At 58.2% G+C, this 23,507-nt stretch overlaps 2 protein-coding genes across 2 annotated transcripts; both read right to left on the bottom strand.

The window, feature by feature from the left end:
• Positions 1–304: 304 nt before the first annotated feature.
• LOC144988896 (uncharacterized) lies at positions 305–2,009 on the bottom strand. The gene is made up of 4 exons (XM_078940210.1): positions 1,740–2,009; positions 1,316–1,624; positions 913–1,227; positions 305–837 (listed from the first exon to the last, which is right to left on the bottom strand). Exons 1-4 carry the CDS (start codon positions 1,801–1,803, stop codon positions 305–307), a joined length of 1,221 nt encoding a protein of 406 aa, XP_078796336.1. The 5' UTR covers positions 1,804–2,009.
• A 505-nt stretch (positions 2,010–2,514) lies between these two features.
• LOC144988894 (uncharacterized) lies at positions 2,515–3,872 on the bottom strand. The gene is made up of 4 exons (XM_078940203.1): positions 3,593–3,872; positions 3,286–3,522; positions 2,927–3,196; positions 2,515–2,783 (listed from the first exon to the last, which is right to left on the bottom strand). The coding sequence occupies exons 1-4, from the start codon at positions 3,870–3,872 to the stop codon at positions 2,659–2,661; spliced, it is 912 nt and encodes a 303-aa protein (XP_078796329.1). The 3' UTR covers positions 2,515–2,658.
• Positions 3,873–23,507: the final 19,635 nt, after the last annotated feature.

Genomic DNA, 23,507 nt, shown 5'->3' with positions numbered 1-23,507 from the left:
GTTGTGTGCTTTGGGCGACTTTTGACCCCATTTTTTGGCGTTTTGACGCGTTTTTTTGACGTTTTGGACTTTTTGAGTGTTCGACCCTCGTACCAGTTACAATATGGTCCTTGCAGTCTATGACTGCTGCGGGCCATAATAATGAAACGAAGCAGAAACAATATAGAAGTTTTTGCAGTCAGGTGGCCTATGTATTTCAATGCGGCCTGTCTTTTACTACAGGCTGGGCATGTCTGTTTGGCTTTAAACCCGTCTTTTGAGGGCTTTTTGGGGCTTTTTTGTGTTTTTGTCGTCATTTTTGCGACTACAATTCTAACGTTTGTGCGATGGTGTTGTGCGTGTGTGTGTGTATTTTTGTTGCGTTACACAATTGTCGTGTCGTTGTGTGCTTTGGGCGACTTTTGACCCCATTTTTTGGCGTTTTGACGCGTTTTTTTGACGTTTTGGACTTTTTGAGTGTTCGACCCTCGTACCAGTTACAATATGGTCCTTGCAGTCTATGACTGCTGCGGGCCATAATAAATAAATGAATAAATGAATAAGAGCACCACTCACAAAACTGAATTTTCACTGTCGCTTTTTTGCTGTTTATGCCAGAGGCTACGGCGCAGCTGTAAACCAAGCCAGCGTCCTCAGGAGACAGTTCCACGGTGCTGCGGATGTCATAGAGCATCCGTGAGGTCCGTCGTACGGCGGTAGTGGCGTTCAGAGTCCTGCCCGACGGAGGCTGGGTGGACCAAGTCAGCTCGGGTTCCGGGTAGATGCCCTCCGAAATGCACACAACGGTGTTGTCAACCTGCTCCAGACGGACTTTGGTGACCGGAGATGCTGCAGAAACTAAAAGAAGAAAGAAACAAACAAATTTAAAAAAAAAAAAATTGAAATAAATAAAAAATGGAAAGCCTCTCTCACCTTCCACCTCCCTCGACGCTTTATCGTCTCCTTTGCCAGTGGCCTGGGTTTCGTTGGGGTCCACGTCGACAACCTCGGTCGGTCGAACCCGGGAGTCGCTGATTGCGTGGACAGTCTGCGTGGACTGCTGGGGGGTGGTCATGGTGTGTGTCCGAGGAGGAGGCGTCGGGCTGGCCAGACTCGGATCCCGGCTGGACCCCTCTTCCCCGGCTGCGCCGCCGCCGTTCGACCAGCCAGGTGGAGGAGGAGGCGTCGGGCGGGCCAGACTCGGATCCCGGTCGAACCCCTCTTTGGCGTGACCGTCGGTGACAGGAGCTGCCGCGAGACAAAACTCGGACTTAGGGCCGCGTCTTCGCTTAACGGTCACAGGGGTTGACTTAATCACAACACTTGCGACTCTTACCTTGCACCATTACTTTGACGTTTCTGGTATGCCCATTTCTCGAGCTGACAACGACACAACGGTATGATCCCTGGTCTTGAAGCTGCACCTTTGACAGCAATATTGAAGCATTTCCTTCAAAGATCTGATCCTCGAACAAGGAGGTTCTGTTGTTGACATTCCCCCTGTCAGGGTTTGTTATACCATATGTGAGGAAGGGAACTATCTCTGGATCCTTAAACCAGCGCACTGTTATGGAGCCCTCCCTCGGAACACTGCAGGGTAAGATGCAGGTTTCCATGACGAGGCAGGTAACGTCGGTGTCTGTAACTACATGACAGCGGCTTAAGAAAAAAAAAACAAGAAAAACAAAACCCCACACATTTTCACAAAGATTCATCAAAGTTTCACCATCTGCCTTCCACAACACAACGAGTTCACTCACCCTCAGCTCTCAGTGTCCACGCGAGAGTCAGAAGGATCCACGGTCCCAATAGGAACCCTCTCATGGTTTATCCGCTCTGATGACTGAGGCCAGATAGAGTACGGTTGGGGTCGAGGGAGTCGGCGGTGGGAGACACAGAAGGACCTTTCGACCGTCGTCGCTCGCTGTCCGCTTCGCTTTCGTCCGAGGGGGCGCTGAAGTTTAATGGGAGCTCGGGGAGCCTGGTAAAACCGTAGCAGATGGTGGTGATTCAGTCAAACACTGCATTCACGGCGGAGTTATAAGGGCTTCGTTCGACCCGCCCAAATCCGTTCCGACGCTAGATGGGGAATTCCCTGAAGGCAGGTCAGGAAAGTGCGAGTTCGGGGCGCATCCGAGTTTCTCGAGCTACATATTCCAGAGAACTCGTAAGGCGAGAATCGAAAGGGCATGCTCATACAGTGAAGGCCGCTCGATTCAATGGCTGAACCTCTCTGCCATCTTTGTCTGTCTTCTATCTACTTTCACACGTAATCGTGTGAGATGATACACAAAGTAAAATCTAGTCAGACGTTTAACCTGGGTTTCCTTTCTTTTGTTTTTTGCGCAGTGTGAAGCGATGGGCTCGGAGGACCCTACCGACCTCGTGGTGAAACCCCGTTAAGCGTAGGACGGTCACCCTGGGTTGCCGCAAAGCGCTCGAAGGCTCATGGAGCATGCCCCATCCTTTTTATTTTTTCGTAACCACACTTTCTCATTACTGAAAAAGCAAAAAGAAAAACAAAATACAGACATCTTTCAGAGGTGGACTCTAGGGTCTTTATTGTTACGGCAATCAAACGAACACACACAAGGGTTCACGTAGCAAAAGTAAGCCTGTGAAGTTGGAACAATGCATGAGCAGGCAGATTGGAAAGGTCCGTCGCCGAGAGTCCCACGGTCAGGCGGGAGCGCATCTCCTGGTTCTCCCTAGCATGCTCCATATCCCGAGAGCCAGGCAAATTGCGAGAGCCGCGACACCGACGGGGATCAGGACATAGATCGTCAGAACTTTTCGGAGTCTGCCTGAGGAAAACGAAAAGAAATAAGCCGTGAAAGCGAGAACAGATTGAGGATAGTGACGCCTCTGGCGTTCGTGCATAATCTGAAGTCCAACAGTAGGTGCAAAAAAAAAGAAACTAAACAAATGAACCACTTGCTTCGCACACCTTCCACCATCAAAGTTGCTTTCTTGCTGTGCTTGCCAGAGGTTACAACGCAGCTGTAAACCATGACAGCGTCCTCGTGCGACAGTAACAAGGAGCTGCGGATGTCGTAGAGCAGCAGCGAGGTCCGCCAGACGGCGGTCGTGGCGTTCAGAGCCCCACCGGACGGAGGCTCGGTGGACCAGGTTAGCTCGGGTTTCGGGTAGATCCCTTTCGAGCAGCAGACGACAGTGTCGTCCACCTCCTCCATGCGGACTTCGAGGACCGGAGCCGCTGCGAGAAACGAATCCTGGGCTCAGCGCAACCCGTTTGCTTGGCGGGCCAAGCGTTCCCTCTCGACAGTGACCGTCGGCCCCTCTCACCTTCAGCCTCTTTCGTCGCCCCATCGTCTCGTTCGGGAGTCGCCGCTGTGCGGTCACGGTCCGCGTCGACGTTCTCTGTTGTTGGACCGTGGTAGCCGCCCTTGTTGGGAAACGGCTGCGTGGACCACCGGGGGGTGATCGCGGCGTTCAAAGTCCTGCTGGCCGTAGTGGGCTCCGTCGACCGAACCGGTTCGCGTTCCCGGCTGATCCCCTCCGAACTGTCGAGGACCGGAGCCGCTGCGAGACAAACTAGAATTTAGAGCCGCATTTTCGCTAAACGGTCACCTAAGTCACTCACCGCTCTTACCTCGCACGTTGACGTTGACATAAGTGTATCGCTCATTCTTACGGGTTGTAACGTAGCAGGTGTATCTTCCCTGATCGTGAAGCTGCACCCAGGACAACCGTAGTGAGGCATTACCTTTAGAGACCTGATCCGAGAACAAGAAACCTCTGCCCTTGACATTCCTGAACTGAGGGTTCGCGTTGTAATATGAAAGAAAGGGGGTGCCCTCGTTATCCTTAATCCAGTGCACTATCGGATTGTCTCCTCTCTGAAAACTGCAGGGTAAGATGCAGGTTTCCATGATGAGACAGGTGATGTTGGTGTCTGTAACAACGTGACAGCGACACAAGAAAGAAAGCAGAAAAAAACATTTAGCCGGCAACCCTCCCGAGTCCTTCTGCGACTTTGTAACCTGACTACACAGACTCATCGAATAGTCACGGCCTGCCTCTCAAAACACAGGCTCATCGATCGTACTCGTGCTAGGAACAGTATCAGCAAGCCTACAGAGGACTCACCCGCTGCGCTCAAGGTCCATGTGAGAGTCAGAAGTAGCCACGGTCCGAATGGGAGACCTCTCATGGTTTTTTTTTTTCTGACGGGATACACGAAACTATCTGTCAGCAGTCCGAAAGGGAACGCAATATTTTAATAAGAACTGGCGGGCCCTAGTACCACTGGAGCCAACGGACGGTTACACTACCGTACCCCGTACCCCCGGTGGAGCGAGTGCACAGTTTATCTCACCTCTGAAAATAAAGGAGAACCAGACACCTGAACACAATACATTTTATTTTCACTCGACGATACAACAAAAAAACAAACAATGTGTAGGTCCCTCGAAGGACACCTGAAAACAATCAAACAAACGTGAAAAAGTCAAGTAAAAGTACAGAAACAAAGCCAGCCGAAGCAGATCTCAGTGTAGCGTAGCCGTGTCTCTGGGACATTCATCGACACACATACATGAGCATGTACGCTGGGCCTCTGATCGAAGGGCTCCTCACTAGCACCGCAGGTGAGTGGAGACGATGAGGGGCGAAAGTCTGGCAAAGAGGTCGACCAGCGAGCTCTCGGAGGCGCCGTTACCGCACAGGCGTACGAGCGCGATGACGATCCTGTAATACACTTTGGTGAGTTCGGGCACGGGGCTCCGTGCTGCGTGTTTGGAGATCATTACGACGGGGGCCCATTTCAATAGACCCAAGGCGACCCGAGGGTCTGCGTCGTGAGTGTAGCACCTGCCGTCTCGGGACAGCTGCACTCTGTCGGGGCTCAGTAGGTCGACCCCCGCGACGTCGCGCAGCCCGGCCCTGCTGAGGTCCACGGTCAGCGGGGCTCTCGTGCAGTTGAACGCGACCACTTCGACCTTGTGGCTCTCGAACACTCTGACCTTCAGTCTCAGCGTCAGGTTTCGTATCAGGGAAGAAAGCGACTTGGAATCAGATGGAGGCCCCGGCAACGTCTGTTTTCCCCTTCGCGGCGGAGGGTTGCCGAACACCAGCAGGCCGAGCCCGCGGGCCGACTCGTATTTCGTCCCCGTGAGGCTCGGCTCGGCCCGCCAAGTGGACCTCTCGGCCGTGTACTCCTCGAACGCGAAGTAGGCGCTGTCCAGGGTGAGCCTGCTGGGTACGACGGCTCTCCCCCGGCCCGCTCTCTCACTCAGGATCCCCAGGGCCCCGCTGAGGATCCCGACGGGGTCCCTTGAGGAGAGGAGGCTTATGGAATCCGCCTCGCGAAAGCCGCATCTGCCCAAAACCTCGATACAGAACGTGAGCAGGCCCTCGTTTCGCACCCCGAAAAAAGGACCACCGCGACCAAAGTGCTTGGCGAGGTAAGCCACCGGGTCGATCAGCGCGCAGCCTCGGCAGATCAGCAAGTCGTCCAGATTTAACGCGCGCGTGGGGAGCTTCTTTGCCTCCAAGGCCTGGTGAAGTGTCAGGAGCACCTGAGCGGCGAAGGCGTCAGCGGAGAAAGGCGCGTTCTCGAGAGTCCACTCGGATGCTTTCTTGCAGTCAGCGAACATGGGAGCGTACTGGAACACCACAACGCCGTCGCAGCTCTCCGAGCTCCTGCACAGGCCTCGGATCGGGCCCGCGAACAAGTCCGGTCGCTGCTCCGTGACAGCAATCGAGAGCTCGACGACGTGCTCTCTGAACCTCTCGGCGTCCTCCGGAGATGCCTGGGTGAGGATGGCCATCTTTGTGTCGACCTCTCCCTCGCAGCATCCGCTTTTGCCTTTCACGATGACCCGGGGACCTCCCGCGGGCGAGCTGGCCGAAGCGGAGCACGGGTCTGGCTCTGGAGACCCGATCCGCATCTGCGCGAAGGTGAGTCTCTCCGGAGACCGCCCGACACGGCCCGAGTCTTCCTTGGCGACCTGGGATGAAGCGCTGGCCTTTCTCGAGTACCACACGTAAGGCTGTATGTAACCCGGAGCCAGTCTTATCACGTCGACCCCGTAGAAGATCTTACTCTCGGATCGGAATGTGGTAGCGAGAGAAGAGGTGTCTGGCACCCGGAAGGCGGGGGGTTCGCAGTCCTCGCAAGCCACCGCGTCACAGGCTCTGTAGCAGCCGGCGCCGATGTTCGTCGGGATCTCCCTCGCCGGAACCGAGACGGCATCCGCGCCCAGGTCCCGATACCTCGGGAGTTCGAGCAGCTCAGACGCCGACCACCTTTCCTGGGGGAACAACGTGACGCACGCCGCCCCGATGGCGACGAACTCCGGATCTGGGCCCGCTCGACCGGACGCCCTCGCGGCCGCGGCTTCCAGCTTCTCCGCGACGTCTCTAGTCCGCGGCCTCGAGCGGAATTGCCGCCGCAGCTCCATGGCGTCCAAGCTCTTCATGTAATACGAATCGAAGGCGGCTTCTGAGGTAGGCTCGTACGTGCCTAGCAGCTCGGACAAATTCCGCGCGTAGGTCCTGCTGCAAAAACCTTCCCGCTGACCGGACGCCCTGTGGCCGATCAGGGGCGCACCGCTGTACAGCTCCCAGATCATGCAGTACCAGCTGAACACGTCCGCCTGAGTGTCGGACTCCAGGCACCACAGCACCTCGGGAGCTCTGTTCGCACGGGTGCCCCTGGGCTGATCGGGAGTGGAGAAGTTGCACGCGGTGCCAAAGTCGCTGATCTTGAACACCAGTGGCAGGGGCCTCCTGCTTTCGGCGCGACACACCAGGACGTTTCTGTGCGTGATGTCCCTGTGCTGGATGGCTCTCGACCGCAGGTGGTCCAGGGCGCGCAGAACGTCCAGTTCGACCAGGGGCACGTACCTCGTCTCGGTCCCCATGTGCGCCGAAAACTCGTGCAGGGAGCACGCCGCCTCCTCCATCAGGGATACGACCCTGCCACCCAAAGGGTACCCGGGGGCCTCGCACCACAAGCCCCCGAATGTCCGCAGCACGTTCGGGTGCTTGATGGAGGCTCCGATCAGGACCTCCTCCATCTGGGTCGCGACGTGCGCATAGCGCTTGAACTCGTCCTCCACCACGGGCAGGCTCCAGTTCAGCATCTCGGGGAAGAGGTTGACCTTGGCAACCAGCCCCTCCTCGATGCGCACCGTGACGCCGAACCCGCCGCGGCCCAGCACGGACTTCCCGTCGCGCAGCAGGGACTCGAGGTCGACCGCCGTCGCGGACGCCGTCTCCGGGACGGCGCGTAACGTCCATTTTTCGGACGAGCGGGTGGGCGCCTCTGGCTCGCTACGCCGTCCGAAACTGTCAGCTGTCACAATCGGCGTCGTTGGAGGCACGGTGTCGTACCTCTCTGGTCTCAGGCTCCTCAGCACGGGAGCGCTCCCCTGCTCCTTGGGTCTTATTGAGCACTCGCAGCCCCGGGCAACGCGGCGAGCGACATACTCGAAGCCTCCCGCGCCCAAGATCGCGTTTGCGGCCGCGCACAAGGACCTCACCTCGTCGTTTTTCTGAGATGGGGCGTTTCGCCCTACAGTCGAAAACAGGACCAGAGACCCGTCGCGACCCAGGAACCAGGTCCTCTCTACGCACACCACCAAACGCTCCGTGGTCTCTCGGACGCGAGGTTTCGCGTCCACGCTGCATATCTCTACCTTGTCCGTGTCCACGCCGCACAGCCCGCACAGTCTCGTGAGCCAGGCGACTAGGTTTTCTCTTCCCCGGCGAGGTTCGCACAGATCGACGCTTTTAGCTCCCAGCCACTCCAGCGCTCCAGGAGCGTCGCTGCAACAAAGAGTCTTAACATGATACAAGCGGTGCTCTCCCAGCAGTCCGAGAAGCCTCCGAGTGCACCGTCCGCCGTCCTCCATGCTTTGCGCGCCCGAAGGGGGCTCTCGGTCAGTTTATAAAATGAACTCAGAAATGAGACAGAAAATCGCGTTTTCTCCCCACGCCTCGGTAGCCCTTTTCGAGTGCCTGATAGTGGCAGGGGCGCCCGCCACTGGCCTGCTGCAGAACGAAGTGGTCAGCAAGCACAGACCCACGCTTCAAAAGAGCCTCGAGCTTCTGAGGGACATGTGGACGAGGTCTGACGCGCTGCACGTGTGTCAGGACGACCTGATCTCGCTCCATCGGATGGAGTGCGAGAGCGCCGGGCACGCCGGCGCCAAGGTCCCGAAATGCATCGCCGTGGACCATCGCAAGTTGTCCAGGTACTACGTGTACCTGCTGTTTCGCTACAGCGTGAGCTTCGCATCGTCCGATCGAGGGGGCTTCATTTACAACAGGTTTCGAGCGTGGGGTGCTGGCGCCGGAGCGGTCGAACCCCTGAGAGACATCCCCCACGCTTGGTTGCCTCCGTTCCAGTCGCCCGCCCCGTCAGCTCCTCCGGAGGAATCTGACTTTGCGCAGCTTTCTCGAGCGGGCAAGCTCCGGGCGCAGACGAGAGGGCCCGGTCGTCACGCCGAAAGGGTTGACCCGAGCGAAGCTGTGGAAAGCGGATGGCGTGAAGCGGACGAATCGAGGTTTGACAGAACAGAGCGAGGGAGAGTGCCTGTTCGCAATGGATGTCGCTCGAGTGCGAAGGAGTTCTCCTCGACAAGGCACGGTCAGGGAAGGGAGGTGAAACAAGGCGGCAGGGGCTACCGCGAAGACAGCGATCGTGACTCGACAGTCGACAGCGGGCGGGAATGTTGAAGTGGCGACCGGATTTGTAGATTTATTGCCCTCTGCTGTCTGTTATGTATGGAAAAAATGAAATAAAATAAAATTTCTGTGCACTCTCCTCGTTCGTCTCTACTTCTTACACTTTCCGCGCTGCCTGGCCGTTATGGCAGGTAGGATGCAACGTCTGTTTGAGCAGATCTCTTCTGCACACAGAAAATACGGTGGAAGGGGCACATGAGCTTTCTCAAGGTCTAGGGACATACTTTACCTCTCTGACCAAAAGCCTTCATGCTTGTCCAACAGTGCACACCTTTATGTTGTGTGTGTTTTTGTGTGCTTGTCTTTTGTGCATGTGTGTGTGTAACTTGCTCCTCAGTATTCAATCGAGTTAAAGATAGGGTCGAGACAGAAAAAACAAAACAAACAAAAAATCAGTCAAGGAGCAACACCCCAGTCAAGGAGTCTTTATTTTGTAATGGAACACAGGAACGTAGAATTCAATTCAAACAAAACCAGGTTCACATCGTTTGGTAAAACGAGTGCACAGCCCGTGACTGTAAAACTAGGGTTTTCTGGGCTCATCCTCGTCAGACGTGCTGTCGACGTATATGTCTCCCGTGTGCCTGAAATGTGACTTGGCTTGGGCGAGTCGCATCTTCTTGCTGGTGAATCTTGAGGTTATGGGCCTCGTGCCGCGATCCACGCGTGCCGGCTCAGATTTCTCGGGTTGAGCTGGCGCGCTCGTGGATTCCGTTGCTCCAGTCTGCGTGGTGCGATCGTAATAGATCCTACCGTGCTTACTCTGGTAGTAATTGCGACGGTACTTTGCGCGCCAGAAGACGCAGTTGCAGCATTCGCAGTCGATTTCATGGTCCCCGAAACCCCAAAGGTGGGCCGGGAAAATTTCTTTGTCGTCGTAGGACTCCACGCTTTCTCCGCCAGACTCCAGCTCGCTGCTGTCGCTCCCGGACTGACGGGACTCTTTGATCCGTTTTTTCAAGTAAGCCATCATGGCCCGATCGTTGTCAGAATCTGACTCGGAATCCTCCACGCTGGCCTGCGGCCCTTCGGGCGAGGTCCCAGTATTGGTCCCGATGGTCCGGCGTCTTGGGACAAACCGCCGTCCTGCGTTGACTTCCTCATCCGAGTCGACGTCCATGCTGCCTGTGAGAAAATTGGATTTTCTAGAAAGGACTGTTTTAATAAAAACGTTCGGTTGGTTCGTTCCCTTCAGTTTCCTGCACACAGAAATGAATGAATAAGACTCAGAGACAATACATAGCTACAGTGAAGATTTACCCCGCACAAAACAGCACAGATTTGTACGCAGGGTTACAGACAGAGGAACATGATCTCAAAGTCTGAACAAAGACACTCATAAAAAGGTTCGGTTTATATACCTAGCATTTACTTATTCAGAAGATGGTCCGAGGGTCTATGGACCCACACGAGGACACACAAAAAGTGAAAAAGGGAGGATGAGGAGAAACTGTGACAACAATAACTCTGCTGTGCTGTCTTAGGATGTAATATAAATTTGAGATGATAATACTGAATCAAGTTTAAACCATTTGTGTAGTAAAAGGTAAAAGTGAATGTAATAAAAGAAAAGATTGAGTTTCTAACTATTCTGTTTCTAATTATTCCTAACACTGCATGTCTCTGAATTCCTGGCTGTTTGCAAGACGATAGGAGGAGAGAAGCCAGCCCCTCCGCTTAAATATTTAACAGGCACACCTTTCCTAAGAAACCTCTTCCCCCACCCACACCCTTTCAGGGGCAGGCACTTGACAGGCTCTGCAGATGAGAGCAAACCTGTTGCACTGTCTCTGTTGTACCTTGTATCTCTGTCGCTTGGAAAGTTTCTAAGTAGTATTCTTTTTGTTTTTTTTTTTGTTTTTTTCGTTTTCCTCATTTGCTCCTCTCGAGTTTCCAGACCGAAACACTCTCTTCGTTAGAATGGACAGCACCCCGGTATCTGGAGGGAGGGCTGGGAGCGACTCGGACTTGGATGTCATGTACATCGAATCTGCCCCGGGGAACAAAATGACCTTCGATCCGGTGAGGGGAGCGACGCTGCTCGACCTGGCTGCGTACGTTGTGGCAGCTCCTGAGAAGCCGAGAGCTCTGTGCCGCGGGCCGAATTTTTCACCCGTGCCTCTGGGACGGCCCTGCGCGACGGTGCCGGTGATGGGAGACGGCAACTGTTTCTTCAGGGCCGTCAGCTACTTGGTCTGCGGCAGGGACGACTACCACTACAAGATCAGAAGCTGGTGCGTCAGGGAAATGAGTTCGAATAAAGAAAAATACAGAGATTTGCTGCGCTCGCAGTACTCGAGCGTGGAGCAGTACATTCTCGAAAGGAGGCCGAAGGATCGGGGTGTCTGGGCCACCGAGGTGGAAATCGCAGCGCTGGCCAACGGCTGGGACGTGAACGTGTACACCCACAACCACGGAGGGTGGGTAGTCTACAGTCCAGACGGCAGGCCTCGGTCGAACGAGCTGCCCGGGATATACGTGCAGAACCAGTTGGGCCACTACGAACCCATCGTGTGCGTGAAGGACCCGAGCGGCTCGGGTTGCTATGGGTTCTGCCGCCACACCTTTGTCGGCGAGTGCCGTCAGGCAGTCTCAGAGCCGCTCCGCTGCATCGCGAGAGGGCTCCGGGATTCAAAGTTCGCCACGTCTCAGAAACCCGGAGAGGCGGACGAAGAGAAAGTAGGGGAAGGAAGGAAAGAAAAAGAAGAGAGAGAATATGAAGATGTAGAAATGGATAAAGAAGAAGAGTGTATCATCAACGGGGAGGATGGCTCCCAGCTGCTCGTACCTAGCACCATGTTCTCGAGGAGAGCAGTTGAAGTGAACATGGAAGAGCTCTACTCTGACTCCGACACGCTCGTCCAGAACTGGTTGAGCGTCATGCGTTCTTGGAAGGGTTTCCTGAACTGGCTGGACGATCGCTGGTGGGGCTCCGTGTCTCGAGATGACATAGCTACGTTCTTGAGGAGCGAGAAGGGGCGATGCGCCGTCGTGGTCTCGGAGCCCCTGGAGCCGAAGATCGGAGCGCTGTGCTCCGTGACGATGCAGGGCAGTTCGGACGCAGTGCTGACGACGGAGATCGCAATGGAAAGGGGACTTTACGTGTGCAAGGAGCTCAAGGGCTACTACGATGACCCGAGGGACATCGTGCTGCTACTGGGATGCCAGCGAACGGTGGCTCGCAAGCCCTCCAACGTGACGTCCTCGCAACGGAGCTTTTTCGCCGACGCGAGGATACCAGAGCGGCTGCACAGGCTGATACGAGGCCCCATGGGCAAGGTTTGGTGGGGTACGTACACCAACTTGGCCCAAGTGCCAAAGCTGACGTATCCCCTCACGGCTCTGCAGCGACAGAGGAGGCCGAGCGCCATGATCGCTCTGACGGACGTGAAGGAAGAAAGGGGTCCCGGGTACTTGTTCGAGATCATGTACTTGAGCAAATGAAACGGGGGCTACGGACTGCTCATCAACAAGTGCAAGGTCGTGTTCGGCATCCGTGGGTTTACCGTGGTGTGCGGACCGAGGGACAAAAAGTGCCTCGCTTATCACATGGACATGGAGGCCCTGGTGTACGGGCTCAGCCGGCTAAAAAGGCTGATTTTTCTTTCCAAGTGAATGTCTGCACATGATATTAGACAATTGTGCTGTCACCTTCACCTTTAGATGCCTCCGTGGGTCAGCTCTGCCCAGCGCGAGAGGCTGCGTTATTATTTTTTTTCTCGTTTTCATTTCTCTGTCCATGTGGTTGTGTGCACAAAATAAATGAGTGCGTGAGACCAAACATATTCTTTCTGTCTTTGATTTTTATTGTCACCTTGGCGTTTAGAGCACAGTGCAACCGGTAACACACAATAAAGCATAACCCTCAAATAAACCACGGGACACACTTAGTCGTTGTCAAAATTGCACAAATCCACTGTGGTGAGGTGGCGTTTCTTAGAGCAGAAGTCCAAGGGGAATCGTCTGAGCAAGGCGTCGCAGCCGAGCCGAGTCACGGCCGTGTGCATGTCCAGCAGGTCCTGTGGGCAGTCGGTGCCTCGGTGCCGTGCCTTCACGTTGCTGTACACGTCCAGCACGCTCTGACCGTACAGCAGTGTGAGAGTGAGGGAGCCCGTCACGTGTCCCACCTTCTCCGCGGGGCTCTCGACCAGCACCTTCAGACCGGGCTCGTGTTTGTCGACCGCCACGAAATTGCCGGCCTGGTCGCTCAACGTGTCATACAGGGAAACGACAAAGTTTATCAGCGGGTTGGGAAACAGTTCCACTTCTCCGTTGCCCCGTTCCAAATAACGCCCGAACCCCGAGTTCGCAAACGCGGCCTGGATCGCTCGGTCCACGAGGCTCGTGTTGTCTTCGTACGCAGTCCTGAGGAGCGAAATCACACTCCTGTACGTTTGAGACTTCGGACTCGTCGAGCCCGACCGCTCGGGCACGCACACGTAGCCGTCGACGCACAAGGGCAACGACAGGGACGGGTAGCCGGGCTGGGTCACGATGACCGTCGCCTCACATTGTCCCTTGCACAGCTCGCAGGCGTAGGTGAAGTGTTCCGAGGACAAACAGCCTTTCATGGCGTCGAGGGAGCGCCTCGCCCCATCCGAGGCTCGCACCCCGCCCGACATCATGAAGGCCAGAACGTTCAAGAGAGCCTGTCTGTTGTCGTCGTCGTGCGTGGACGGCGTGCGGCAAAAAGGATCAGTGTCTGTCCCCGCCGCCCTGATCCGGACATCCTTTCCGTTCAACTCCACTTCCCACGCGGACGAGAGTCTGGAGGGGTCGTTGGTGACCACCCTGCTCTTGGCGTAGTTGAGCACCGCAAACTTTGCCGGTATCCTTTCGAAGGTGTCTCTCTTGTACGCCCGCAAGCTCATCTGTTCGATCACAAACATGGGGCTGCATCCTTCGAAAGGCGAGATGAGATCCCGCAGGTCGACGGCGAACAGGAGGGGCTGTTTCGACACGCTGTCCTTAGCCACGTCGTGACAAAAGACGTAGGTCTTCTGACTGAAGGCCATCTCGTCCGCTCCTGGTCGCTCGCTCGCTCGGGGTCCTCCGCACCTCGGTTCAGTTAGTCTGCCCAGTTCACGTCCCCGGACCGCGACCCGTTTGCCGCTCGGGCGCCGTCCCCTTTCTCAACGGAGCCACCAGGCTTCGTTGACGCAACGCCCCAGCTTCCTCTTACCGTTGTCTCCGTACACACTGCGCAGGAGCGTCCGGCCCGACACCTTGTTTGCGCACAGGTCTCTGAAAAAGTCTTTGCAACCGGCGCAGTGATACGTGACTCCCGCGGTCCCTCCGAGAGAGGCCCTGTCGCGGGCCGTCCTTTTCTGTCCCGTTGGCGGCGCTGGACGCACGAGCCACTTTTTGCTCTTGAAGTCCTCTATCCAGGCTCTCAGGGCATCGGGGTCTTCTGTCGTGTACGGCATGATGCGCAGCGTCGAATCGGGCTCCCTGGCGACGACAGAGGAAAACGCGTCGGGCGATCTCACGTGCAGCGCGAGCAACGTCTGGTAGAGAAGCCCCGCGAGGTCCACCAAGGCCCTCTCCGAGGCTTCGCTCTTCGAGATGGACAGCGATCCCTCCGAGCCGGCGAGGCCCGCATCGACCAACAGGCACGTCGGCAGGCGGAGGGCTATGCGCTCGCTCGAGAGCCCCTCGCCTTCGTCCGAGGTTCCCACGCGCACGACGCCTTCGCGAGTCAGCAAGGCCAGCGAGCGGCCGAGCTCTCCGATCAGGCCGGCGTACACCTCACGGGGCACCAGCGCGAGATCTTCCTCCAGGACCCTGCGACAGGCTTCCAGTTTGTCCCCCGTGAGGCGAGGCGCAGCCCGACGGAGAGCCCTCAGGCGCTCGAGCTCGCGGAGGCCGCACGCCGGCTCCATGTGTTCCGGACAGACGTTCATCAGCGCGTTGAACGCGGCCGTAGCTCTGCTCAGGCGCTCTCGGACGGCGGAGAATGACAGGATCAGGTGCCTCCTGCAGTCTGCCAGGATCTCGAGCTCGTCCGCGCCGCTCCCGTACATGCGTCGCGGAAGGCAGTAGTCCACGATGCAGTGGGCCACCAGCTTCCCGGATCGGCCGACGAGCTCACGGTCTGCCTTGTGCGCCGTCAAGACCCTGGCGTCGGCGAAGCACTGGCTCTGAGGCTGACAGGGGTGAGGGACCAAACGGCCCGCCGAGGCGCTCCGGGCGCCGGCCTCGCCGTCGCAGCCACGGGCGTGTTTGTCCGAGAGGCAGGCGAGGGAACCTCCGAACATCGCGGTCGTGCACCCCGAGGTGGCCTGCAGGTTGAGCGGGTACCTGTAGAAGGCGGCTTCGATGGGGCTGCACTTGTAGAACTCCTCGCACTCCACGGGTTTCACAGAGAGCCCGGTTATCCTCTGCAGCCACGTGCGGACGATCTCCACGTACGTCGTCTTCACGCCGGACTTGCTCGCTTTGAAACGTTCCAGCGTCTGTTGGCTGAAGTGCTTGTTTTTCGCCGATTTGACGAGGGCGCTCCAGGGAAAGAAGCCCGCTCCCATCTTGGACGCGATGAGCTCGGAGGCTCGGCACGCGAGCAGGTCCCTGAGCACTCCGTGTCTGCTCGAGAACAGGTGGTTCATGCAGTACGTTCCGTCCTTGTACAGGGCTCTTGCCGTGACGACGCCGGAACCCGGCCTCGCCAACGTGACGGAGACGGCCGAAAACCCGCCGTCCAGTTCCAGCTCTGTTACGCGCAGCACCCTGTGGCCTACGAGGAGGGCTTGCGCTCGATCCAGCTGCTCCCACCGCCCGCGGCCGTCCACGGTGAGCTCGCTCTCCGGGTACAGTACGAGATCCCCCTCCGATAGCCGATGCCACGGTAGGGTGGAGAAGCAGGAGAGTCCGTGGGGCTCCAGCTTGACGCAGTCTCCCCTCATGACGCAGGCCACGAAAGTGTCCGCGACGGCGGAATCGCAGGGCGAGCGCAGGCTTTTTACAGCGGAGAGTCCTCTGATCTTGACCGTCGAGGAGGACATGCGGCCCCTCCCATCAAGGTTGTGAGTGAGAGACACGTAGCTCTTCTTCGCCACGTGGCAGTACACCGAGCTGCTGTACTCGTATTCCAGCTTCACCCGCCGGTCCTTCACGAAGGGCCTCGTCACGTCCAGGAGGCTCCGGGAGTCCGGAGTTTGCGCCACGTACACGGGGTAGCCCTCCTCCGTGAAGGCGCCCTCGGGGTCTCTGATCACCGCCACCGGCTCGTTGCCCCTCTCTATGGTGTACATCCTCTTCAGAGTGTCCTCCACCAGCGCCAGGTGCACGTATCGGAGGAAACCCGGTACCTCGGAGGCAGCGCGTTCGAATTTCGCCCCCAAGGCCGCCAGGGAGGCCGCCGCGAAGTTCCGAAGCCGCTCGGTCTCGAGCTCCGGGGACTCCCCGTCGCCCGGCTGTTCGTCCGACACGTCGCTCTCGGGCAGGTCGTCCGGCCCGTACCCCGCGGACACCATCACGCTGTCCGTGTCCCCGTACATGACCGGGCAGCGGTTTTTGTAAAAAGTCGACACGCAGTCGTTCACCACCGATATCTGTCTCCTGCCGTGTCCCGATATGAGGGACCCGCAGGGTGGGGGAGCGGTCCCGTAAAACGAATTGGCCATGACTTTGCACTCTGCCTCCTGCACCTTGTAGTACGCTCGCTCCGCGTCGCAGAGGGCCGGGTCCTTAAGCTTGGCCTTGAACTCGTCCCGCCTGTTGAGGTAATGCTCCACGGAGGAGGAGAAGACGGCCGGCGCCCGCTCGAAGACGGCTCGGTCCGCGTCGTACCGGAGGATCAGCGTCGCGTACTCGAAGCCTTCGGCCTCCCACTTGTACACGACCCATCCGGAGAGATCGTGGGGGAAGGAGCGCGGAGGCCAGGGCACGGTGGTCTCTGGAGAAATGTTGAGCGCGCACATGATGGACGGGTACATGCTGGCGAAATCGAAGGCCAGCTCCAAGCCCATGCCGGGCCCAGAGTAGTGGAGGCCCGAGAGGGGTTCGCACACGGACCCTCCCTTCCACGTGTCCTCGCCCGCTCCGTCGAGCCCCGGCGGTGAGGCGTCCCAGGGCTCGCGGCTGCTCAGCTCTCTGCCCGAGGGTCCCGCCCTGACCCTCAGAGTGTCGAGCACGTACTTGAGCTGGGGCATCTGGACCGAGTGGATGCTCTGAACGAAACCGCCAAAGTTGTCTCCCCGCCCGTGCACCACCACGTCTATGTTGAGCGTGATCCTGCACCTGTGGAACAGCGCGGACGCGGGCTTGAGCGCCTTGGCCATCCTCGAACACAGCTGCGAGTCCACCAAGTTGTACAGCAGCACGGCGAACAGTTCGGTCCCGCCGCGGTGGATCATGCCGTCCATCATCGAGTAGGGCACGTCGGTCAGCTTCCGCAGCTTACGTGGGTCTTTGGGAGGCAGTCCGCGCAGCTCTCGGTCTCTGGAAATCACGAAGGGCGCCACGTCGTTCAGCTTCATGCTCGTGCAGGCGAATCTGATCTCCCTGGTGCCCGCCATCCTGTACAGGTCCACGACTGTCATGCCGCAGCCGATCATCTTAAAGTGGCCCAGCTTGCCCTTGTCCTTGTTGAACTTGTCCACGTGTCGACACGCCGCTTCGACCTCACGCTCGGTGAGCTTGCCTCCGGTCAGGCTCGAGCCCACGGCGGTCAGCATCTCCTTGTAGATTTCCAAGTGGCGCACCGACTCGAAACGGAAAACGGGAGGCAGGTCTTCCGAGAGGTGCCTGGTGACAAAGAGCCCGTGCCAAGACCGGAGGATTTCAGCGCACCTTCTGCGGGTATCCTCGTCCGATCGCTCTGCGTAGTTGGAGTCCGCGTAGAAATGCACGCGCTGGTCGATGACTCTCAGGTCGAATTCCGCATTGTACACGTACAGGAGCTCCACGCCGTGGCGATCGAGCAGCCGCAGGGTCTGCTCTAGGAGCGCGAGCTCTCCGGCGCAGGGGTAGAAAAGGATCCTGGACGCGGACTCCAGTCCCACGGCCTCCACGAGCGCGCCATCGGGTTTCGGGTGTCCCTGGCCCTTTACCTTCAGTTTGTTGTAGACCACTATCAGTTGTTTCCTGTGACTCCCCGGCTCGGGCTTTGGGAGGTGCGAGTTCATCAGCACCAAGGACACGCATGTGATCTCGTGCTCCTGTCCCGGCATGTCACTGGCCAGGGCCGGTATGGACACCCGACAAGCCCCTCTGAGCGGGCCTTTCTTCAAGTCGCTCAGGATCTTGACCAGTTTGCTCCTGTACGCCGTCAAATCGGAAACCGTGCGCTCCGTGCAGTAGGGGAACCTGTGGGCGAAAAACTCGCACCTCAGGGAGCGATCGCGGAAGGCCTCGTCCACCACGGTCTCGATGTCAAGACAGGCGGCCCTGTAGACGTGCGGCGCGTGCACGGTGTCAAACAGCTTGGCCTCCTCTTCGGACCTCTCGTGGTCGTACACGAGCTCGCTTGGGACCAGGGTCCCGCCACACTTTTCCTCGGGCAAGAAATACACTCGTCCGTACATGACATCGCAGCACAGGGCCGGCGTGTTGCCGTCCCGTGCAACGTAGTAGCCGCTCTCTGGGTGGAAATCCCCAAACGTGAGAGCTCCTTTTACGGTCTCCATATATTTTTTGGCCAGCGCTATGCTCCCCAGCGGGAACGCAGCGGCCTTCACTTCCCTTTTCACGTCGTCGTGCACCACTCTCACGTGAGCCGGCTCCGCAGCAAAGTGTCTGCGCCACTCTCGACTCACCCGCTCCCAGCTCTCACAGGCGTCGCCCTGGTCAGAGTCCAATTCCAAGTCATAGCCCACCACGGGCATTATGCCCACCACTTTGAAACACACTGTGGTGTACACCGTGGTGCCGTTGTGAGCCTGCAGCACCAAGCCCCTGCACAAGAGTGCCTCCTCCAACCTGTGAAACATCACAGACTTGACCATGAGCCCGATCAAACCTCTTTCCGAGGGCGATACTGCTCTACGTTTCGGAAAGATGTCGGGGAACAAATTCACGAAAGGAATGGGCCTATCCATCGTTCTCCTCAGAAAAAAAAAAAAATGGGGGGTACAGTGAACTTAGACTGGACACAAGGTGTTTGGTTTATTTTTATTTTATTTTATTTATTTTTAAATTCCTTTTCTCTTCTATTTTCTTCTTCTTCTTTCTTATTCACCTCTTTTCTTTCTTCTTCTCAACACAGGTTCCCCTTGCTACACAGAAGGACTCCGACCGCCGCTGAAAGGGTCCGGCCACGATCTAAAATCTCCGACGTAGCAAAGACCAGCCCCGACCGCCAGCAAAACGATCCGATCGAAAAGAGGCAGCCTCTGAAAGTGTCCAACCCACAGCAAAAAACTGACGGGGATGCCCTGCCTCCAGACTCTGAGCGTTTCCCACCGCCTCAGTTGAAGTCAGACTGCTCACTTGGCCAGCCTACCGATGAGCTCGTGAGTGAGTGAGCCAGAGGCCGCCTCTGAAAGTGTCCAACCCACAGCAAAATCTGATCGAAAAGAGGCCGGCTGTGAGCGCCTCTGAAAGTGTCCAACCCACAGCAAAAAACTGACGGGGATGCCCTGCCTCCAGACTCTGAGCGTTTCCCACCGCCTCAGTTGAAGTCAGACTGCTCACTTGGCCAGCCTACCGATGAGCTCGTGAGTGAGTGAGCCAGAGGCCGCCTCTGAAAGTGTCCAACCCACAGCAAAGTCTGACGGGGATGCCCTGCCTCCAGACTCGGAGCGTTTCCCACCGCCTCAGTTGAAGTCAGACTGCTCACTTGGCCAGCCTACCGATGAGCTCGTGAGTGAGTGAGCCACACGCAGATCCAGATGTAGTGTTGGCAGCAGGTTCGCGCACACCACGAGCATGGAGTCTGACAAAAAGGCCCAGCAGAAGGAGCGAGCGGCGTTGCCCCACAGGGAATCTAACACCGCAGTGGTGCGAATGGTGGAACTCCCCACCGACAGGAGAGCTCTGTTCCTCGCGTTGGACACCGAAATGCTGCACGACGACGAGACGGTCGAGCTGGCTTTTCGGGCTCTGCCGCCCTGCGAAAGGTCTTTGGTGCAGCTGCTCCTCTACCTCACCTATTGCTGCAAAGGACAAGTCCTCCAGTTGACCTTGGAGGACCCGGACTTTTCGAGCATGTCGGCCCCCGTCAGGGAGGACTTTGCGCACGGAAGGCTTTTCTGTTTCGTGTTGGACATGAACGGGGGCGACTCTCCCGGAATTTCTAGCTTTGTGGCCGCTGGACGCGAGTCGGGTAAACGTCGCGGTCGCGAGGACGGCGACCCGGCCGAGTGCGTTTACGGCGGTGGTCTACTGCGTTTCGTGGAGGCGGACGCGAGCGTGTTCCGCAGTCCCGGGGCGAGCGGAGACGAGCATTCCGACACCAGTGTGGACAGCGAGCCTGACGAGGGCGATGACGGCGACGAGGAGCCACACGACTGGACCGCCATCGACTACGAGCTTGGAGAGGAGGCCTACAACGCCTTCATGAGACTTCAGCTCGTCAGGCAGAAAGCTGTGTCGCTGAACAACGCTATGATCGTCATGAGAGACCCCAAGGGAGAACTGAACCCTGCGTTCGAGTGGTTAGACATTCGCAGCGATACGCTGAACCCCGACAAGATAGATCGGAAAAAGGTCAAGGAACTGCAGGGCTCGATGTACGTGCCCGCCTGCCAGGGCGGAAAGCAGACGACCGCGCTGCCCGAGGCGATCACCGGTCTGACGCTGAAGTCCCTGGCCGAGGCGATAGGGAGGATCACGGACACCGAGAGTCGGGACCAAGGCAAGGAACTCTTCGAGCGCCTGGTCTCGAGGCTCGCAGAGGACAACTGGAGAAGGCACAAAGTGGTGCAGAGGTACAGCTCGAGCATCCCAAACGACGCAAGATTCTTGGAGGAGGTGAGAGCCTTCACGCGAGCCCTCGCGGGCGGGACAGCGCCCCAAGTCTGCGTGGGTAGGCTCCTGGTGTTTAGGTACTCGATCGAAAGGCTTATAGACAGGGACAAACCCGACGCCTTCCTGAACTCCATGCTCCACAGGCACATGCCGGTGACGAAGCCTCGCATCTCGAGAGCGCTGCGAGAGATCAGGGCCAACCGCAGGACCCGGCACCTCGCTCGGCTGTTGACGGGCGGCCGCTGCCACTGCCCCTGCCCCCGGCCCGGCCCGGCCGTCGACCAGGATCGTCGAGGGAGGAGGTGCCGGGAAGACTGTCAGACTGCGTACGCGTGCTTCTACAACGTGTGCGAGCAGCACCCCTTCTCCGTGAGCAGGTGCGACTACAACCATTACTTTGCGCACCTGTACCCTCACCTGGGAAAACTCGAACGCCTGAGCAAGGACATGAAGACGAAATACGGAGGACACAGGCACTTCGAGAGCATAGCCAACATGGTCTTCGACATCCTCGCGAAGCGCCGTTCCTCGCACGCCGACGCGCTGTACGCGGGGCTCCGGGACCTGATGGGAGAAGGGATGCTCAACTCGCGCCTGTCTCTCGGCCGCGCTCTCCCCGACATACACGAGGAGCTGTGCCTGGAGTTCCCGGCTGAGGACTACTACGACGACTACGCCGAGGACCCGCGCTCGCTGAACCCGGTGAAGGTCTACGACCACGCGCTGGTGCGCTACATGTTCTCTGACAGCCTCCAGGTGGGCAGGCTATTTCAGGCCTCCACCACCTTCAACTACGTGGTGACCAACACCGCGCCCAGGTACACGATCGAACGGATCATGCTGTTCAACGTCACCGGGCCCGGGGAGGGCAAGAGCTACGCCAACAACGTGCTGAACTGCCAGTTCAGGCAGGTGAAGGGCTGCATAGAGACGCTCACGTCCTTCACCCCGCAAGCTTTCAAGTACAAGCAACAGAGGAAAGCTTGCGTGGTGATGATAGACGACGCTCACATCACCCACGAGAAAAACCTAAAGGCCCTGGACAAGGAGTCCAGCGTGATACCCAACACGTTCAAGAACCTGCTGGACACCAGCGTCTTGGAGAGCGACGTGGTGGGCAAGGACGCGCGCAGCGGAAAGGTGGACACCGTGAGGTATCACGCGGTGCACAACTGCGGGTTCGTGTGGAACACCAACACCCTGGGGTTCGTGAGCGACGCCTGGGCCGACCGCTGCGTGATCATGGAATCCGAGTTCTCGGCGCACGTGACTCGGACGCGCAGCTCGAAACAGCTGCAGGACACAGTGGAGAAGCGATCCATGGACAAGGTGGCTGCCGTCTGCCTGTACAGGCAGAACCTGGTGCAGTCGGCCACCATGATCGCCGAGTCCGAGATCATGCAGTTCGACAGGAGGTTCGACGCGGCCAGAGACGCCTGCGTCGAGGCCATGTACGCCAGTCACGTCGTGTGCGCGGGAGCCTTGAGCAGACGGGTGTCCTTCTGCATAAACCAGCTGGTCTTCGCCGAGGCCATGAAACTGGCCTGCCACTTTGTGTTCGACGTGTGGGTCCCTCCGTGGACGGAGGTGCCAGACGAGGGGAGCTTCCCGGACCTCCGCGGCTTCTGGACGCAGCTGAACAGGAACAGACTGAGGGCCCTGGACAGGCTGTCTTTCGGACAGATCTGCCTGGAGACCAACGCGGCGTTCAAGCTCTGCGCGGCCGCCTGCCTGCCGGACATTTGCCCCCGCGTGCTGGACGCGCAGGGACGCTTCGCGTGCAAGGCGCTGGGCCGCCTTCTTTGTCAGGTGCGGGAAAAGGGCCTGAAGACCGCCGTCAAGGACGGTCAGATGTGCATTTCGGGCGTCGATTCTTTGAGTTTTTCGGGCCCCGAATTTAGAGGCGGCAACGACGCCGCTCACGAAATGCTCCAGCTTTGCTCGAACTGCACGTTTCCCGAACGTGGCGGGACGGGTCCCAGGAGCCGCAGGCTCTGCTCGTACAAATGCGCCCCCTCTCAGAACACGCAGCAGGGCAGGCGTGGACACGCTCGGCCCAAAAAGGTGAGCTCCGTCACCCTTTCTCTCGAAGCGGTCTACGACATGCTGGCTCTGTACGCGCCCGAGGCGCACCGGGGCTTCTGGGACCAGCTGGGCGAAGCGATGATGGACGCCTATGACAACGAAACGGTCGAAAAGACCAACGCGTTCGGGACCGCACAGGCCGACGGGGACGAGGAGATGGATCGGAGCGCTAGACTGGTGTTTTCCCTGGACTTCGGCGACGACCCGGTTCGCTCCCTGATACTCGAGGCGACGGCGGGAGTGGATCCTCTGAACGAGCTCTCGTTCAACAAATGCGCCATCGGGGGACAGCTCTTTCGCTGCACTGCGCCCTTGTACTACGGAGGGCTGGTGGCGAGAGCCTTCAGGCTCAGGGGAGACGACCCGCCGCGGGGATCTCTGGACCCTCTGCACGAGAGGGAGTCCGAGAGAGGCCCGGCGGACACTTTTCACGGGCCTCGCTTGAGCGTCTACTCGCCGGAGTACTCGGGCCTGCCGGTGAAAAACCTGAGCTCCTTCTGCGCCACGCGAACCGTGTACCACCAGGAGCGAATTCTGCTGAGGGAGGAAGACGGCACCCGCCGGCCCGTCGTCGAGCTGGAACCGGATTGGGAGTGGCTGGAAGCCTGCGAGGTGTTCAACAGACTGCACGGTCATGATGCGTTCACCGTCGAAAGCCTGAAACGGGACTACGCCGTGGCCATGACTGTGGTCAAGGGGGAGGACGCGTCCAGGGCGCCTATGAGATCGCGAAGGTTGGCCCGCGCGGTGAGCGTCTTGCGCAAGGCCGACGGTCGCGCCGCTCTGGAGATGAGAACGTGGCCTTCGACCCAGTCTCGCGC

This window comes from Oryzias latipes, chromosome 21 (genome assembly GCF_053564925.1).
Source record: "Oryzias latipes strain Hd-rR chromosome 21, Olatipes_Hd-rR_3.1".
Lineage (NCBI taxonomy): Eukaryota > Metazoa > Chordata > Actinopteri > Beloniformes > Adrianichthyidae > Oryzias > Oryzias latipes.
Note: the sequence above shows the minus strand (reverse complement) of the source record. Positions and strands in the feature narration are given on the sequence as shown.